We start from the raw sequence: 20,808 nt of genomic DNA, 5'->3' as shown, positions 1-20,808 counted from the left end.
ATAATATCCCACCCTTTTATGCAATAGGGCTTGTGGTAGCATTACGAGTTTTGAATTCTCTGCTGAAGAACATTATACTAGCTGGGCCCAATCTCATTTTGAAGTAACAGATTAAAAATTTTTCTGTTTCATTATGCTTTTCATCAATTTCAATTATTTTTCTTTTGTTATTGCTTGCAATAGTTTCCTTTTTAGATCCTGTTAAAAGTATTGTAAGATTTATTAATTTTATATATATGCAGTAAAATTCTATGAGTTAAACTATGAATATTTTAATAAAAAGTTTAATTTCAGCATTACTGAAGTCAATTACAGAAAAAAGGCAAGTGAAGAAACTTCCAAATAATGAGAAATTTATTAACAACAATGTCTTTAGTGAAGAAATGATAAAGTACAAACATGAAACTAAGAATATGCCTAAGGCATTTTACAAATATGCATAATGAATTTTTACTTTTACTTTAGTTTTTAGCTTGCTTGTAAATATATTATTCTTTTCAATCCCTTCCTTCCTTCTGATTTTAATTTTATTTGAACATAAGTAGGGGCATTTGCCTCATTCCTATAATAATTTGGGCATAACCCTGATCAGCTATTAGAAATACTACAGAGCCTTATGTCCAAATCCCAGTACCTAGAGGCAAACTGGACAAGAAATGTTATCATTTGATATTTAGCATGAGCTAAAAAAATGTGTATGAATTTGGCATTCAAATGGTTCATGACAAGGTATTAACTCTTACTCTTTCTCTCCCACCACTACCACTCTGCTCAAATTATACAAAAGTCAGATCCAATGTGATGATTTTCAAAATAAAGTCTTGAAATAAAATCTGATCCGCTATTATTTATAATGTGTTCTTGTTGTTATTTCCTGCTATTGACTTCACCAGATGCCATCTGGACTAGGAGTCATCATTCATTCAATGAGTTCAACCAGGAGAAAGAGAAAACATGACGAGCTGGCTCATCAACTCTTTCGTTGCTCCCAGGCTGTCCTTCCACATGTCCTTGTAAGGTCTCAGTCCCAGTCTGAAGAAAAAAGTAAATTGAAATATTTTATACCAATGTAGTTGGATTATTTTAGGTACTTTATGGGTGAGAACATAAAATATTTAGAAAACAGTAGAAAGTATCTGTCTACAAGACTGCTGAGATGAAGCAGCACTTTAGACTACTTGATCTTACGTACTACTTGATTCATTTCAAAAGACCTTGCACAGAACTGTCCTAAATTACCATATACATTTTAGGAACAAAACCCACACATTCATAAATACATCTAGAATGGGATATTTCCAGTTAATTTAAACTTTTCAGTACTGTTTTACTGGGTTAAGGTGCTTATTCTTGAGCTAGAAGACACTATACAAGTATGAAATTCATGTATCTATTGTTGATCCCTATCCTGCTTCTGTAGCCTCTGTTTCCACCCAGGGCCCATCACCTTACTTCTCTCCAAGGTGACAAAAACTCCCATTTTCAAAATAAGGCAGGTGTCAAAATAAGATGGAAACTGCTAGGACACAAGGGCAGCCCTGTTAAGCTTACTTGATTCATAGATAATGAATCATGGAAACATGGCAGAAAAATGAGACTAGCCATGTTTGTGCTTGTGCTTGTGTTCTCAGGAAGCCTAGATAGGCTATTACTTTTATTGAATATTCTTGAGCTTTTGGAATTACATCTGAAACCCAGAAAGCAAACAAATATTATATATTGCTTCCTCTTAAACATATCAAAGAAAATATAATTGAATGAGAGCAAGTTTGGTATAGTGGTTAGGAGATCAAGCTAGAACGTGGGAGACTGTGAGTTCTAGTCCCACCTTAGGCACGAAAGCCAGGTAGGTGACTTTGGGCAAGTCATTCGCTCTCAGACCAATTCCTCTAATAAGGTTGTGGTTATGGGGAAAATAGGTGGAAGAAATATTAAGTACGTTCGTCACCTTGAGTTATTTATGAAAATAATAAAGGCAAGATAAAAATAAATACGTTAAAATAAAATAAATAAATATGACTTTTACTTTGCTTTGGCAGATTGTTTTACTTTGCTTTGGCAGAACAAAATTTCTAACTGTGATACATTTTTTTCTTAAGCAATATAAAGTCAAAGGAAATATCTTCTTAATTTCCCCATGAATTGAGATTACATGCTTATTTTGTGAAGAAATGCATATTTACCAAAAGCATCCATAACCACAAATCATAAAAATATACAGTTATGAACTGTCACAGATGCTTGCAAAGAACTGCTATATGAAATAGAAGATGATCTGCCGTATTCCAAGCATCTTTTGTAAATGCATTATGTTAAAATTCAAAGCTGAATTAGTAAGGAATGGTGATATGTTAGGTATTAATTAATTCACATGCCAAATGGACAAAGCCATATTACTGTATGACAGGTCCTGTTGTCTAATGATTGTAAAAAAAAAAATAGAAATGTTTTTGTCTAATCAGAGCTTTTCTATTTGAGTTGCTGCATTATGCAGCTTTGTTATCTGGGGCTAACCTCTAAAATACAAATACATCCTAATGTGGATTATTCTTTTGCAGTGGTAAAATTATTGGTAATAAAAGAGTTGATATACAAATTTTCTTTACGCTTACAGACAAAATTTTTGGAATTATACTTTTATCACTACTGAATCCTATACTTTCTTTCTCAGCACCAAAGCTGAGTCTTGGAATCCACATTCATGTCCAAGGCAGTTTCATCCATTCAAACTGACTAAGAAAATAAGGGGCCATCAGAGAGTTATTAAAATAATAAATATGTTCTTAATCTTTGAAAGATGCTATTTTTATTGATGAGGATGACGCAGAGAAAAAATGATTGTCCTACTACCAAGGGCTCAAGATTAGGAAATAAAATGTGGCTGAATTTAATGGTAATAATAGGTTTCTACCTCCACTAGGCAGTCAGCATTGGTTTTTTAAGAAGCCCTTATATAATGTTATTTTTTGTTCTTCGGAACTAACATCTGCTGTAGGCTGATTATACAGGTAAAAATTTCAGATATTGGGATGAATCTCAGTGGAAATGAACAGCAGTAAAAAGAAAAGATGAACTGGGAATTTTGAGTGCATCTTTTTATCTCCTGATGCATATCCATTAATTTTGAATCCGAAATTTCCTATAACTTTCTATGTGTTTTTTTTAAACTTAGCCTTAGAATATAATTAACTCAATTTGATAGTGATAAGGCTGGAACAGAAACCAGCAAAGCTCAATATGTGAGTTTCTTTCTGATGTTCTCTTAATAACACATTGCAAGCATAGGATTCTTACAAAGGGAAGTAATTTTTACATGGAAAAAGTTGGAACTGGAGCACTTAAAACGTTCCCATATTCATACCAGCTTACTTGCCCTAAAATTGTATTTTGGTACCCTGATTTTAGTTAGTCACTAGCTCTAGAATTTGGATTCTGTTGAGGCCTACTGAATATTACATCCTTTTTGTGACTTTAGTTGCTATTTTATTTATTAATTACATTTATTATTATAGGACTGATTTGAAACCAAAGTAAAGTACATAAATTATCAGACAGTCTCCCATCCAGGCATTGACCAACCCAGATTTATTTATTTCTTTTTGATAAGAATGGTATAAAGAAACATCTGCAAGAAGGGAAGAAGATTAAAAAAACTCAAGACGATAGCCACTAGTGTGCAATCAAAGCCCGTTTTAACATGTGTTACATGCATGACATAAATATATATAAAAGGGGGGGGTGGTTAAATTGCATGACTATGATCTCTATCTTGATTTGACAGCCTTCTCCCCCACCCTGCCCCAATAAGCCCATCATGTACTTTCAGATTCCTACCTTTGTAAACTCACCATATGTGGGAGTCTGAGTGGTAATTTCATTAGATGATGGCCCAGGACTATGCTGGCCAGCTATTACCCTAGTTGCAGTGTGTTCATTAACAACATTTATCCTTCTATTATGAGTTATGATGGCTTTAATATTTCTATTATTTAAATCCCCACAGATTTACATAATAGAAATATTAAAGCCATCATAACTCATAACAACAACACACAATACAGAAAAAAATTACAGATGCAGCCCAAGTCCACTGTCTACATCAAATGTCCAGTGAAACAAAATCATTTTCATTGCTTTGCAACATGTGAGATCAGATGTCTTTTAGCTCAAGGGGCAGAATATTCCTTAACATGGGGACTGCCAATAGGAAGGTCCAACTCCAGGTTCCCATTGCTTTAAGCTCATGTGGGAGTTCTGAAAGGGCCCATTTGGAGTTGAATGCACAGGACAGGCAAATTCTAATTCGGAGAGATGATCTTGCAAGCCACAAAGAGCTAAATATCAGAACTATTTCTGGACTGTAGAGCAAAACACACTTTTAATTAATGGTAAATTTTACTATAGGTGCCAGGAATGTAAAACTGAACAACTGTACTACTAGTTTTATACTTAATTCAGCTCACACTAAGAGATTTACATGCAGTTTAGCTGAGATTAATAATAATCAAATGACCAAAGGGATATTCTGGGATGATTTATTACATTAGTTATTCTTAAGAGTAAAAGCAGAAGGCATTCTGTCCTCAGACAATTCTGTCCTCAGACAATTGTCATGAAAATGTTGACTAAGACCATATTTTAAATGAAACAGCATAAGTTATTCATAGCTAACTTAAGTTATGTTAGTGCCAGGAAAAAAAAAGACTAACAATTCAGTCTGCTTCTAGATGGTGACTCCATTCCTCACCAATCCTTCACCCTTTTACTTCTTCAGTCTTATTCACACATAATAAAACCATAAGCTTTTTAGAAGTCAGAATTAGTGCTTAAAGTTAGGTTATTTGGCAGTTGTTTCAATAATCAATAGAGCAGAAACATACATATACCACATATCAGATACATTTGCACTCTGAATTAGTTTGAAGAGTTTCCTCTCTGGATTTTTTTATTTCAATGGGCTAATTTTCACATACTTTTTTGATATAAGTAATATGCAACTCATAATATTTTATCAGACCATCAAAAGTATTACCACATCACTTTGGATGAATGTGTATCTTGACTCTGATGTAAAGCAAACTCTGTGTGTCTGGCAGAAGGGAGATATCAGCATAATAAGCATATATTCAAGTCTGTGCAGAACTGTCACTTGGATTATATTAAGAGTCTTCCCTGGCCTGGTCTCTTCTAGGTTGTATTAAGAATTAAACACCTAGAATTTTCACTGCTATAGCCAATGACTAGGTAGTCGGGGAGCTGTCGCCACACTTCATTTTAAGCATATTAAGTTGGTAAGTGCGCTACAACATTATTTTAAAAAGTCATCAATAATTCATCCTTAATTAAGAATGTAAACTGTACATGCTGATGAGCCACATAGACCAGTGTGTTTTAATTTATTAACTAGGAGAAAAGGAATGCCAAATTCTGAATATGTGTCCAGGGACTCTTTTACTACATTAAAAAATATTACAAATGCTATTATATTAAAGAATTCAAATATTATAAAAGTATTGGTGTCAAACTCAGTTCACAGATGAAACAATAGTAAATTTTGCTACATTGATCTGAATTTCATCTATCAAGTATATGGAGAACGAAAGAGGATGACTTAATTATAACAAAATAATGCTTATTAGAGCCCTACATGGAAAAGGAAATGCCAGGTGTTCAAGCTGGCTTTAGAAAAATCTGGGGAACGTGAGGCATTACTGCTGATACCCCCTGGATAATTGAAAAAGTCAAAAAATGTGAAAGAGAAAGGCCTTTGATTATGTCAGTTGTGTCAAGTTGTGGGAGGTGTTCAGAAAAATGGGAATCCTAGAACATCTTATCATGCTCATGAGAAACTTAAATGCTGGCTAGGAAGGCACAACATAGACAGAACATGGCAAAACAGACTGGCTCCAGGTTGCAAAGAAGTGTGACATCTGTAATCTTATATGCTGAATATAAATTAAGGGCAGCTGGATTGGAATATGAGTATGGTTTTAAAACTGGAGGAAGAAATATCAGTAGCCTTTGCACTGCTGATAACCTACCCTGATAATTGAAAATGCAAGAGATCTACAGGCTCTAATAATATACATCAAGGAGCAAAGTGTAAAACAATTGAGTAAAATTAAATATAAAGAAGACCAAGCTAATAAGAACAAATAGAATAACCAGAATTCACAATGAAGATATAGAAGTGGAAGGTAGCTTATGCCTTTTAGAATCAACCTTCAACAGTAAAGGAACAAGCAATCATGGGAATATGCTGCAGGCTAACACTTGGTAGAGCAACCTTGGAAAAGTCTTGGAAAAAAGCTATGATGTGCCCATACCTACGAAGATCAGAATCACATAAATTGTAGTATTCCTTCTGACACTATGGAAGCAAAAGTTGGACTTTGAAGAAGCAAGACTCTTCCTGAATATTGATGCCTTTGAACTTTGCTGTTGGAGAAGAATCCTGAAGATACAATGGACAGCCAAAGAAATAAACTAATTTATCATCCTCACACCAATCAACCCAGAGTTCTTGATTTTAAGTTCTTAAGGCTCAAATTAATTTACTTCAGAGACATTATATGAAGACCTAGCTATGAAATCAAATCTTATCTGTCAAATGTGCCATATGTCTCAGCATTATAATAACATAAATTATCCCCTGATAATTTATTGTGCATATAGCAGCTTATTCTTAATTAGCAAGGGCCTGTTTTCTGGCTACTGAACATTTTACAGGGAATGGAATGATGTGAAAATCTGATCTATAGGCAGTCCTCACTTACTAACAGTAATTGGGATTGAGAACTCTATTGGTAAGTGATGCAGTCATAAGATGCAATGCCACATAATCATGCCAACCTATAAAAACAGTTTTGGCAGTTACAGTTGCCAGTATTAGTTGTGATCACATGATTAGCATTTGTGACCCCCTGCTATCTTCTCCATTGACTTTGCTTATCAGAAGCCAACAGGGAAGGTTGAAAATGGAACTGGTGGGATTGTGGGACTGCAATGTTATAATTATGAGCAGTTTGCTGATCCCCTAAACCATGATCATGTGACCACAGGGATACTGTGCCAATCACAGCTACAATACGAGGACCTGTTGTAAGCATCCTTGTCCAGTGCCATTGTAATACAATTGCTGTACCAGCGGACTTTTAACAAAGAGTACCTGTAGAAGTTATTTTGAAATAGTTTTGAATTTTTATATAGTTTCTGTTTATATCGCAGTGTAATAACCTTGCTTCAGCTCAACTTTCTATAGCTTTCAACTTTTATCGAAACAACATAGTTAGAGGCTCAAAGATTTCTTTCCTTATGCCTATTTTTAATTCTCCAGAAGCCAACTGAAAATCTTTTCTTATGAAATAAATTGTTCAACTGCATAACTGCAGGCAGGTAAAATATGCACCACAAACTCCATCCATCATGAGATTAGCTCTTCAGTTCTCAGCAAGATGGTTGGTCGTGAACTTCTCGCACCCATGGGGACTGACTGTCTCACCAAAATAGATTTTCATTCTATTACAATTAGAGCCATGTGGCAAAAGGATAATGTAATGCTGTTTATTTCACACAACCTTAACAATTCCAAAAATAGTTCAGAGCAAATGAATTCAGTGTTGCTCTTTGTGTGTAGGCCGGGTAAGTTCCCTGAAGGATATAATGTCAAGCATTCTTTAGGAAACTTAAACTAATGGAGAAATCTTTTTCTTTTCTTTTCTGGGAAGAGAATTCTTAAGAAAGGCTGTATAATGCGAAAAATCCCATTGGAGGTCACCTGAAAATGGTACCATTTATTGAATTCCTAATCCTGCTCAACGTACTATACAGTCGCTAAAAATAAAATTTTGAATATTTCTGCTAATAATCATATTGTATCCTGTATTATATCTATGAAACTATAATACATTGGTACCCCAGGGACATCTTGCCACACAGGGATGACTTCCATTGGAGAAAGGGAGTTTGAGAGGGAGAGCAAGGACTTGAATTGTTCCCATGACCATGTTGTAGTTTGCCATTATGCACTGCTTCCTTCCACTGCCTTACCCTTTGCGCACTGTATCCAAAGGGAACCAGACAGGAGAAAATCAGTCTCTTGTTGGTTGATGTGCTCTCTAAGCAATTTCAGATGAAACAAATAAATCCCACAATTGCTAGATAATTATTAAGCACTTTGTTCCCATCCAGAATTAAGTAAAAGACTTAAATCATATGCTTTTAATACATTGTGGGAAGATGGACAGGGAGTATAATTTTATGGTACAGGTAGTCCTTGACTTATCATCACTGCTTTAGTGACCATTTGAAGTTACAATGGTACTGAAAAAAATGGCTTATGGCTGATTTTCACACTTAATTGCAGCATCATGATCAAAATCCAGATGCTTGGCAACTGGCACGTTTGTTGCCATGTCCCGGGGTCATGTGATCACCTTTGAGACCTTCCAAAAAGCAGTGTCAATGGAGAAGCCAGATATATTTAATGATCATGTTGCTAACTTAACAAAAGCAGTGATTCACTTATTAACTTTGGCAGGAAAGGTTGTGAAATGGTGCAAAACCCACTTAGCAATTGTCTTGTGTAGCAACAGAAATCTTGAGCTTAATTGTCAAGGAGTACCTGTACTTATTCATATTTTTAGTCCAATAAAATGTCTAGAAATAAACTCAGTTGAGTATATTTAATTCTACTGATAAATCTACACTGATAAAAGTTAATTCTTTAGCACTGCAATAATTTAAACATATCAATTAACCCTATCCAGTTATTTTCAAATAGGTCTTTACTGTTGATTTTTGACAAATCAAAACTGAATTAATCTTCCTGTTGTAGTCTATGCCCATTAACGATTTCACAGAATATGCCTAGAAACTGTTGGCAAATCAATTGCTGTAAAAATTAATGTGGACTAATTGGTGGATTACTCTGGCTGGTTGTGCAACGTACATTAAGAGGGTTTTGTGTTGTCTGAAGTCAACTGCAAAGAGTTGCAAGAAGAAACTTTCTCTCATTGAAGAAAAGAAGGGCAGATATTCCTGCAGTGACGCAGAACAAAGTCTATGCCTGCCACTTAGGAAGCAGACAGCACTTTAAAATATAGATTGCTCTCTGAAAGGGCCTGATGAATGAGACCCATTACCATTTCAGATTATGACTCATAGCAGAGTTTGTACCATGGATTCATTGGATCAAATAACAAAGACTGAATAATTTGTTGCGTTTGGATGCAGGGATCATTTGATCATGAATGAATGACCGAGTTGAGATGTTTAAACTATTCTAGGAGGGACACATAACAACCACAGAGACACTGCATACCCTGTGGAAATCAGCCCAGTTTTGTAAGAGCTATGTAAATAGAGCATCTTGTTGAAGCATCAGTGCTACAATCACATTCTTATTTCTTGAAGTCACACAATAGTTAGAAAGAGTTCACCGTACACTGTATGTTGTTTTTTCTCTTTTCTAATCTCCAGTTATTTGCAATTTTTGATCTCACTTGCCTGAGATGTGCTCTCTGCCCTCTCTTATTCTGATATGAGTATTGCTAGATGAGAAATGCAAGAATTGTATCCTTGCTCAGCAGTTATGGTCAGAATGGATTATAACACAAGATGGTTGATTAAGGCTGCAGTTTTATGGTCTAAAGGCAGGGGTGCGAACAACCGTTCTAGTGAATAGGTGCGAACTGGTAGAATCCCACCCCTGTCTAAAGGCCCCTGGGAGATGCTCGATGAATTTTCTGAAATGTCCAAATCCAGGGATGTGATTCTACCAGTTTGCACCTATTCGCTAGAACCGGTTGTTAACATTCTAAGCAATTCGGAGAACTGGTTGTTAGAAGAAATTACTGGCCTAATCCTGTAAGGAAGGCAGGAAGGAAACATTCTGGTATTGCTTACAGATACTGCCTCTCCATTAACCCTTATTACATTCTTGGCAGGACTAGACTTCCTGTCTCAAGAATATCTCTGGAGTTTTTTCCCCTCCTTTGCGGGTACTTTGCTTGTGTGGAGTGACCATTCAAAGTTACAATGGCACTGAAAAAGTGACTTGTAGCATCCCCACAGTCATGAGAGGCCAGGCGAGGAGATGCGTGCCTCAATGTGAGTGATATTGAGTTGGCCACACCCAGCCAATAACATGACCACCAAGCCACGTCCACCAGTCACATGACCACCAAGCCACGCCCACCACCTAAGCCACACCCACAGAACTGGTTGTTAAAACATTTGAATCCCACCCCTGTCCAAATCCCCCATTAAAGAACAAGGGGGGAGAAAATAATTCCTATTTTAGAGAAAAACTTCCTTCCAAATGCCTGAAAAGTTTCCTTTGCTCTCTGATGCTGCTCAAATTCTTGCCAAAAGAGATAAGGAGAAGTGATTCAAGTTACAGGAGGAGTTAAGAAAGATTTGGACCTAAAGCACCGATGACTTTCTGCGACTCTGTCACAGACTCCTGAAATATGCACCACAAGGAGAGGCAAACAGTTAAAAGGGAGGCAAAGAAAACTATTCCTTCCCCTGTTCCCCTTTTCCACAAAGGTAGCAAAGCTTTGGAACGGAGGTCTCCTCTAAATTTGGGCTCTTCTCCCTTCAGGAAACACATTAACGTACAGATAGCCCTTGACTTACGACCACAATTGAGCCCCAAATTTTTGTTCCTAAGTGAGACATTTGTTACCCGAGTTTTGCCCTATTTTAAAACCTTTCTTACCACAGTTCTTAAACGAATCATTGCAGTTACTAAGTTAATAACATGTTTGTTAATTGAATCTGACTTCCCCCATTGACTTTGCTTGCAAAAGATGATGACCTGACCCCACTGCAACTGTCCTAAATATTAATCAGTTGCCAAGTGTCTGAATTTAGGGACCACGAGAATGCTGCAATGGTTGTGAGTGTGTAAAAACGGTCATAAGTCACTTTTTTCAGAGCTATTGTAACTTTGAACAGTCACTAAACAAACTGATGTATGTTGAGGACTACTTGTACTTAATAGCTATGCTTGAATCATTGAGGATGGCTATATAATAAAGGAATTGGAGAGTGTGCTCAAGATGATCTGATTTTCCCTTTTCAATACCACTGATAATTGAGGAGCAAAATTAAGCATAACAGATCCCTTCTCATGCTTCCTGTACATTTCCCTCTGTTTGTTCAAAGCTTGTTTTTTTATGATGTCTACATTCAGAGGTTTTCAATCAAAAATTCATTAATGCTTTGTACTCTGATGGTGGTTGTGTTTTAAAAAAATATTTATTTATTTGTTTGTTTGTTTGTTTTATTCTTGATGCTTTGGATTGTTAGCCGCCCTGGATCATTTGATCATTATAAGTAATTTCATCTTCTGTGAATGTCTTCCTAAAAAAACAAACTGATCTAACTGACTTTTGTTTTCCATACCCAAGTTGTATTATATGTATAACCTAGAGGGGGGAAGGAAGAGAGGAAGGAAGGAAGGAAGGGAGAAAGGGAGGAAAGTAATGTCACTCCAGCAGATGTGGTTGAAACTGGAGCAGGAACATCCCAAAGGAAATGGCAAATGAATAAATGAGGCTGGAATACTTGAAAATATAAGTGTACCACAATAAAACAGCTGCCCGAGCGATGATATAAAAAGTGGAGAGTAGGCCAAAGAGGGACAATGTATACCCACATACAAATGATTTTAAGGCAAAATGTAGAAACCAACATTTCTGAGGGAAAGATGTGGCATTAAAAAAGGAGACTTGTTATTGTTACATTACATTATTTTACAAGCAATTTAGGAGATGACAAGCTATTTTAAGGAAGCAATTTAACAGAGACCAGATTTCAATGAAATAAAATAAAAAGGCAAGGTCAGCCTCTCTGCAATTTCATTTTAGGAGGAAATCCCTCTCTTCCATTATTCTGGATAAAATTACTAAAAAAGTTCTAAACTCAGATGCCGGAAGATAAGCTATGACTCATAGTCTGTAGAGGTAACTATTAAATGCTAAAGGAAGGAATCACTGACAAAATTAATTACAGCAACACCATTGCCTTGAAATGTTACAAAATGCTTTGTCTTTGCAATAGCTTTTCACTGGTGTTATTGAATCATACGAGCAATTTCCAGAAATCAAAAGTGAAGACTAAATTAAAAAAAGAAAAACTGAGGAATACACTTCCAGATTTAAAAGACATGCTACATTGAGCACCAACATGTGACTATTTTTTCAAAAACTGAAAATCTTCAGAGGGCAGTTGGATTAGAGAAATGGGAAAGAAAAGTTCTCTGTAAGTATCTTCTTTCCCATTACTTCCCTTATCATCTGTATAGCCAGAACAGGCTCAACTTTCAAACTCCATATAGAAATGAAAAAAAAAAAAAGATTAGGATGCAAATAAAGCAGGCAAATGGTAAGTGAACTTTATTCCTTATCCCTCCTCTGCTTGTTGTGGGGAATAGGCCATAGTTACCTCCAGGGGTGGGATTCAAAAATTTTAGCAAAGGGTTCTCTGCCTGGTTGCTGGGTGGGCTTGGTCATGGTGGGCATGGCCTAATAGGTCTTCTGCACCACGGCGTGGGGGGGAGCGCTTTTGTTCTCCCTGGGCTTCGGAGGCTTTTCTCGAGCCTCCAGGAGGGCAAAAATGGTCTCCCCAGGTTCCGGAGGCTCTCTGGAAGCCGGAAACAGGCCCATTTCTACCCTTCCTGAACTTGCGGGAGGCCCATTTTTCGCCCTCTCCGAGCCTCCACACACACCCTACACTTACATACCTCCAAAACGGGCCACGTGGAGACTCCTGGGAGGGGTGGAGTGGGTGGGGGCAGCCAGGAGTTGGATCTGCACAGAATCTTAGCTAGGAGCTCTCCCGAACCCCTGCAAATCCCCAGCAGCCCACCCTTGGTTACCTCTTTATGTTGGTCTTTTAAAGATTGAGTAAAGATTATTACAGTTAAAGAGATTTTACCTAAAATGTAGTGTGCACCTTAAAGCTTGAAATAAGGTATTCCATTCCATCACAGAATGACCACCTCTACCTCTGGAGATAAGAAGAAAATTGAAAATGAAAGGGCAGCTCCATTTTAAAGAGGGAGCCAGAATTTTGATTTTAGTATCTACTGAAGAAGGAACACAATGTTACTTTAGATTGTTTCTCTATGAACAATTTAGAGTGTTTCCTTGCGCTACCAAAATATTGCTGAGGGAATATAAACCTTGTCATTGTTAGATCAGCACATTGATGGTTCAGTGATACTGAACAAGCTATAAAGCACTGGTAGGGATCCTGCTATACTTAATTGCCACAAAATTTATGGCCATGTCATGCAGTATGGTGTTACTGTGTTATTTATTTTAAAACCGACTTTCATAAAGTTTTACTCCTGCTGAGACTCTTAAAAGCAACCAGGGTTTTAAAAGGGTTCTTCATTTTTTTTATATGCAAAAAAGATAAAGCGCTCATAAAACACTTTTGATGGATTAAGTCTGGAAAGGTTGAAGTCCTAAAAGCTTTTTTTAAAGTTGAACCCTAAAATGATTCATTAAAACAGTGAACTTATTTGAGCTGACTTTGGAATCGAGAGCCATTTAGCAATTTAGAAAAATGTAAAAAATATAATCACAATTTGTCTCTTGAAACTCAAATGTAGCCTGGTATTAATTCATTGTCTGATCTTTCAGTCCTTTCTTTTAATGATCTTATTAGCCAGCATGCACTTGAAGTATAACCACACGGTTAGCAGTTGTCTGAGATTTAGCATAGAGTTGATTCCTTTGACATTTGGCATGTTCCATCTCTTAGTCACCCATTTTTAAAATGTTAATTCCAAATAAAATATCCATTTTGCAGCTGTGGTAAATATCTACTACGCTATATGACCAAGAGAAAAATTATAATGGGAAGATGGGTTTAGAATGGGGAATTCTTACAATAAAATGGAAAACAACACTAACAAAACAAATTAGTTTCCTTGTTGGACAGTTCATTGTAACAAAAAAGTGATGTGAACCATAAATAGAACCACAGTTCTAATAGAATTACTGTTTCATATTGATTTTTAATGAATGTATAATTTGCTTTATAATTTTAGTAGGTTTGGAAATGCTTCAGTGGTGGGATTCAATTTTTTTTACTGCTGGTTCTGTGAGCATGATTTGGTGGGTGTGGCAGGGGAAGGATACTGTAAAATCTTCAGTCAGAGGTGGTATTAGCCGGTTCTCCGAACTATTCAAAATTTCTGCTGAATACCACCTCTAAAATGCTTATATAGTGATGTGGACTTTGCAAAAGACATGTTTAAAACCTCTGTAACATAAATTTGATTTCTTCCAATAATTGACACCATTAAGAGGTTAACAAACATGCCATTCAATGCATCTACTATTGTTACTATAAAGGCAGATACAATGCCTGTATCTATAAGTTATACAACTGGCACTTCCATTGCTCTTAATGTCAAACAATCAATGAGACTTGACTATATCACCATGAGACATGGAATAATAAATTCCTAAACCTGTAGCTTTATGAATAACCATCTCTTATGCTTGAAATAAACCCAGAAAAAACATAGCTCCAATAGAAGAGAATATACAGTATATAGTTCAGGGTTGAACTGTGGAGTCTCCTGTTTTATCCCTCCCTCCCTCCCTCCCTCTCCACTCTCCATCTATCTAGAAAGTCCAAAATTCTCAAAAACTGAAAAGGAGCATAAAATATTAATGTAAGTTGAACTGAGTCCACAATAGCAATACTGTAAATCAATAAAATCCTGAAATGCTATAAACTTTTCAAATAATTGTGTTGGTCAACTACATGAAAACCATTTGGTAATAATAAAATAGTACCATTATTAAGGCTAGCCAGAAACTACCAAACAGTGATAAATATTTAGCAACCCTGCAAAGATTATTAAGTAAAACTAATTAAATGTCTATGGAGATTCTCAGTCATCCAGGTCATGGTTGTCCCAAAGGTGCTTTTTCAAGAGGCAACTAAAGAAGTCAGAGCTGAGGAAACTTCTTGGATGAGAAGCGAAATGACTTCAAAGAAAAACCAGAAAGACCAGTTGCCTCTTGAAAAAGCACCTTTGGGACAAAACTAAATGCATGAAGGGCACAGTAGAACTAAACTAAAATGAAGGGCACAGTAGAAAAATCCCCTCCATCTAGTCATTCTAATTTTTTTTAAATGGACCAAGCCACCAAATGTCATCATAAAAAAGCATCTGAAGGAATTGATTCTACTCAATTCTTGCCATAAAACAGAATGTTAGTGTCTCCAGGGAGCTATCCTGGCAATCAGCAATACCTGACTGGCGAGGGAGATCAGAGTCACATAAGCAGTGTTTCAGCATTGTGTTGCAAGCTCTGTCCCTTTTCTGTGTATGGTGTGATGTTGCCCAGATATCTAGGCTGGCTAATATTTGAATGGGAGACTGTCAGAAAATCCCACATAAGCTGATCTCCAATTTCTAATGGAAAATCAGTAAAGTATATTGACAATATGATTTCATGGTTACTATAACAAAAAAATTGATCTATAAAATTTGGAGGGAAATCAGGTGGCACACATATGGGAATGTAAAATGCATGCAAAGAACAACATGTTTCAATACTTCCCCTTGATAGGAAACCTCCTACTTATACTAAATGAGTGTACTAAGGAGAAGATTAGGTTTAAAATCAGGGAGCTAGGACATGTCGGTTGGGTTCACTTAACATGCTAAGCCATAATGTAATTAGTGTGATGTGTGAAACCAGTCATATTTTTAATCATGTGGTCCCCTCTTTCTGTTTTGAATTTTTTTTTTTCATGACAAGAGGAAAAGTACAGAAATAGTTGGTTATAAGGGACAAACAATGTTGCTTCTCTGGGCCTTCTCTGCCGAAAATATTTTGCATTTGGGGTGGGCAATCATTAAAATGCTTATTTATGTGGAAATTGTGCCTTTTTAAACATCTCCAAATATGCTGAAATATATGTCTGTGGGATTAATATAGGATCTCCAAGATCTTTTGCCCCCCCACTTTCACTACAAGCTCTCATTTTTTAATCATGCGATGTAACATCCAGGATAACATTTCAGAAGAGGGAAAGATGAGGAAAAGCTTTAGAGCATTAATGACATGATAGTATGGTCCTTTTAGATGAAAAAATGGGATCTTTGTTTCTTAAACTACCTGCAGGCATTGCTAGAAAAAAAGACTGGTGCTGTTAGTTGAGATAAAACAAAACAGTTCCTACCCCTCAAAGAAAAAACCATGTACTGAATCTGATTCCAGATATGGTGCAGTAAGATAAGAAAAGCCAAAACTGATATGCAGAATGTCAACCCCTGTGAGGAAATAATAAAACATGATTTCACCAATGTTGCCAAAATCATCTGCTCATAACTGTTGAGCCAGGTGAAGAAGACATTCCACTCTCAGTATACATTGAGCCCAGTTTTTAAAGTGCCAGGTGGTTATATAAGCAATATCAAGTAAACTTTGTGCCAGATTAGTCCTTGTAAGAAGCATGTACAAATTAAAATGTTAGGCAACAATAAAGACCCCTGACTTAGAATATCTTATTCAGTCTTTGCCTGTCCCAGTTTGAGCTAAAGAAATTAAAATGCTGGCACAGATTGAGGTGCCGGCAGTGATTAGGGTGAGCTTTCTGAATAGGAGTGAGTTGGCTCAGTAGGGGACATGCCATTGAAAGAGCCTCAAGTTAACTGAAATGACACTTATGGTGGTTTGTTTAGCTGAATCCACTCATCCAAAATGATAATGTGGGCCTTCTGAACATAAAAAAGGATACGTTCCTCACAAAAAGTCCCTCCTAGCTCTGTTTCTGACCTCAGTAGGATCTTGATTCAGAGCTTTGCAATGACAGGACCCTAACACATTTATATGGTGATTTCATAAGCACCAAAAAGATGTAAAATTATATTACAATATACTGTGCTACATTGTAAGCTGTCCAGATTCACTTGGATAGTGAAAAGGGCAGCATATAAAATAAATAAATAAATAAATAAATAAAAGTACATTAAATACAGCAAAGGGGCTGTACCTGAAAGCAGGCTACCTAAAGCTGCTCTCAGTGTCCCACTCTGAGAAGACCAGATGTCCACCAGCAGCATGGTGGCTAGCCACTTCATCTGCCAAAATACACTGACACAAGCACGTCTTAGGGCCAAGCAAGTAAGTGGCTTTGCTTTCAATACTCTTGGATAGAGGAACAAACATCTTTGCTTTGGGTAAGAGAATCCTGTTCAGCAATGATAGCAGACATAGCTGAAGAGGTGTTTTGTTTTGTTTTGAACCAGAGGCTATCCATAGTGGTGACTTTGGTACTCTGCTCTATTCCTGGCCTTGAAATCCTCTGGCATGAAGTGTAAATGCAAACACACATAAGATTAAAGATGTCGCTGCTGAATTATATTTTACCTTAATCTTTTATCTGCACTACATAAATGAACCGTTAGTGAATCATTTAAAGTAATATGTCTCAAGATCTCTACCCATACAAACATTAATTTATGATATTTTAGTAACTGTTTCCATATGGAACTGTTTGGAACTTTGTCTCAGCATAACTCTCTTATCTGATATAAGGAGATTTGTTTGGAATTAGTGGAGATGAAATGTTAACTTTTGATTACCAATGCAGCTGATTTTATTAAGTCATGATTTTCAGATACCATCAGTGTCAAAGGCATTACCATACATTTGCAAATGTGCTAAATTACACTTCAAGCCAATAATTTCTTTTTTCTGAAATAAGCCTCTTTGAACTCAATGTGATTTTCTCTTAATATCGTTAGTTATTTGATGAGATTAGATCTGAACATGCCAATTTGACAATGAAAATTATTCCTTCCACCTAAAGAGCCAATTGAATCCAAGGAAGGCTGTCCGTTTAAAGAAAATGATGGGGAAGCATGTTTTGCTAATTTGTTTTTTTTACAGAATCATGTACTGTAATGGAACGGTACATTAGAGAACATCTAGTCCAACCCCCTACTTAGTGTAGATTCTGCTAAAGCTCTGTTCAGTTCCAGAAGTATTTTCCGTAGTGTTTTAGAGGTGAGAAAGTCTCCAGAGCAATATTTTAGTAGTCCGCTGAATTGCAAAGAGTAAAAGAAAGCTACATCCTTTTCTTCTTGTTGTTGTGGAGTGATATGCAGTTAAGCACACATCCAGATCCCACCTATGTACAATACTTACTGCTTTCTGATTTAAAGCTCACTGTGTTTTTCTTTAATTGATACTAACAATAGGAAAGAAAATAAGGTTTCAACCATCATGATATAAATAATACAAAATGTGGAAAGAATTAAGCAAGTATCTTCCAGTTGTATGATTAACACGATTGCACAACTGGAATTCATGATACATATCCAGCAGGGCACATTTACTTAATTTGTCTAATTTAAATGTAAAACACGTGATTTAAATGAAAATTTGTTTTGGTATTTTCATTACCATGATTACCATGAATTTTTATGTACTTTCAGTTCTCACCTGCCTTTTTGCATATCTTAGAATTGTTTTTAAAGCTTTTATTGAGATAGCTTTTATCAATAAAGACATAGCACTTAGACTTATATACTGCTCTATAGTGCTTTACAGCACTCTCTAAGTGGTTAACAAGTATATTACCCCCAACTATCTGATTCTCATTTTACCGACTTCGGAAGCGTGGAAGGCTGAGCTATCCAGGATCAAACTACTGGCTATGGACAGAGTTAGAATGCTTCATTCTAACCACTATGCTACCATGGCTCCTCAATACGGAAGTCACTTTTTTCTAGAATTCCCATATAATTTTCCTATATAGGATGTTATGGAGAGAGGATGGCTGCCTAGAATTTCTCAAATTTATATTTAAAGATCTGTTGATCTGATAGAACCATTCTTGAGATCCCAGCTTGAGTTCTGTTTCACATAGACTGTGAATAAAACTGGCTTCTCTTGTCAGAACTATCAGGCAACTCTCAAGGCAAGCATTTCAAAGGAGACCTCATAATCAAGACATGTTCCTGATCTTCCTACTTGTTGCAACTTCAGTTCTTCCAAGCATAAAAGAGGAATAGCTTAAAATTGTGCTTCTTTCTAAAAGTGATGCAAATTGATCCCAGATGATAGTGGAAACCAGAGACCTAAGAGAGGCATTGGAAAGTCAAGCTTCTTTGGTACAGGGGTGGAAGTAAATTTTTTGTAAAGTGTTTGATTAGGGACACATCTTTATTAAAACTTTGCAGCATTGGCCAGTGTCCCTCAGATACTGTAGTGTTGTGTTTGCTACTTATAGTATGTATGCACAGAGGTATTTCAATGGCACTATAAATTATGAGTGAGGAAATTGCCTTGTCAGCTAATCCCAAAATAATGCTGTCCAGTAAAGGTATTGTACAATAAGCAAGAATGTTATATGCATCATTGTATGAAAGACACAAATCACATTGCTGGCATCACATTGCTGGCATCAACTGCACACTGATATCATGATACATCTGATTTCATTGCCTCGTCTTGCGAATGCCCATGTCTTATAGAGGTGTAAAATAACAGTTCTGAGTATCCCTTGTTATTTTCAGGAATATTATGCCAAGAAAAGCTGCACTAGGTTTTAAAAGCCAGTATATATAAGTACTATGAGCAGCATTTGATATAAAAAATTACAAAACTGTGTCTATATCTAAGAATATAGCCTTCCAATTTTCTTTTAAGATTTCATAGGGATTCTACGTGGCTAAATTGGCATATATTAGAGTTAATGAGGTACTAACATAATTTCCTTCTTAGAGGTACTTTTCATAGAAAATCATGGTTGAATGCAACATATTCAAAGAATTATACTAACCTGTGAAGTATCTGTAGATGGGTTAACTTCCTTACCACACACAGCAGAATTTGTATTTGCAGAAGCTGCTTCTGAAGCCTCTGTCTTCTTGACATTCACTTCTACAGGAATGGAAGGCCCTACCTGCCTACTTTCGGTCAATGGAGCTGGATTTGAATTGCTTGTTTGTCGTGGTGATGCTTTGTACCAACTAGGGTAGAACAAGGGATCAGATGGCTCTCCATTTGACTGTAGTCCAGTCTCTACTAGTTCTGCAGGCTGTGCTGTAGTAGTATCTACAATTTCATCCTTAGTAGGAAAGATTTAAAAAAGAAAAAAAAGAATGCAAATTATTGGAGGTGTTTTTTTGTCCACCATTTCTTCTCATCTTACTCTCTGAAAGGGCAGCATCATGAAAACTTATATTTTAGTTTTCTATACTTGATATTCTAAACTATGTTTATTTATTATTGAAAAGTGCAGCAGATCTTAGGGCTTTTCCATAGTTATCCCCAACCATAACAGAACACAACACATGACACAAACATGTCCTGGCAACATCTTTTTCTATTGTCTTCCCATGAAGTTTGCTTTATGTTGGTCCTATCCATGAGTACTTTCTGCCTTATTCCAACACCACACAAGGGCAGCCTCCACAATTTGTAAAATTTGTGACCAGGGAAATATTTTGGATTTATAATTATATGGTTGTTATTGACAATATACAATATCTTCTAAAATTAACTGAATAATATATTATGAAGATTGGTTCTTTATTTTAGGACATTTTAAGTACTGGTATGATTATTTAAACTTAGATATTGTTGTATAGTTATCTCTATTGTTGTATTGTTATCTCTACTGAAAAAGTTGGGGGTCACTAGTGTTATATATTTATTTGATAGGGGTTTTTTAGTCACTTTTTAACTTGTCCTGTTATCCTCTCTCTATTTTTTATTTTATGTTAGTTTGTATTTTAATGTTTGGTTTTGAAAT

General features: G+C 36.1%; 1 protein-coding gene across 6 annotated transcripts in view; it reads right to left on the bottom strand.

Annotated features, from left to right (window-relative positions):
- Positions 1-336: 336 nt before the first annotated feature.
- Positions 337-20,808, bottom strand: part of TRIM55 (tripartite motif containing 55) — a 37,649-nt gene continuing 17,177 nt past the window's right edge. For 2 of the 6 annotated variants that reach the window (XM_026706130.2, XM_087931319.1), the window contains exons 9-11: positions 19,834-20,121; positions 16,225-16,315; positions 337-1,032 (exon numbers count right to left, since the gene is read on the bottom strand). In XM_026706130.2, coding sequence (XP_026561915.1) covers positions 1,022-1,032; positions 16,225-16,315; positions 19,834-20,121 — 390 coding nt within the window. In that variant the 3' untranslated portion in view covers positions 337-1,021. The remainder of the gene's footprint in view (positions 1,033-16,224; positions 16,316-19,833; positions 20,122-20,808) is intronic. The other 4 variants (XM_026706129.2, XM_087931318.1, XM_087931321.1 and 1 more) reach the window with 3 other exon arrangements.

The sequence above is a fragment of the Pseudonaja textilis genome, chromosome 3 (assembly GCF_049901715.1).
Source record: "Pseudonaja textilis isolate UNSWEBS1 chromosome 3, rPseTex1.2, whole genome shotgun sequence".
Lineage (NCBI taxonomy): Eukaryota > Metazoa > Chordata > Lepidosauria > Squamata > Elapidae > Pseudonaja > Pseudonaja textilis.
The sequence above is the reverse complement of the archived record's forward strand: the minus strand, read 5'-3'. Positions and strand labels throughout refer to the sequence as shown.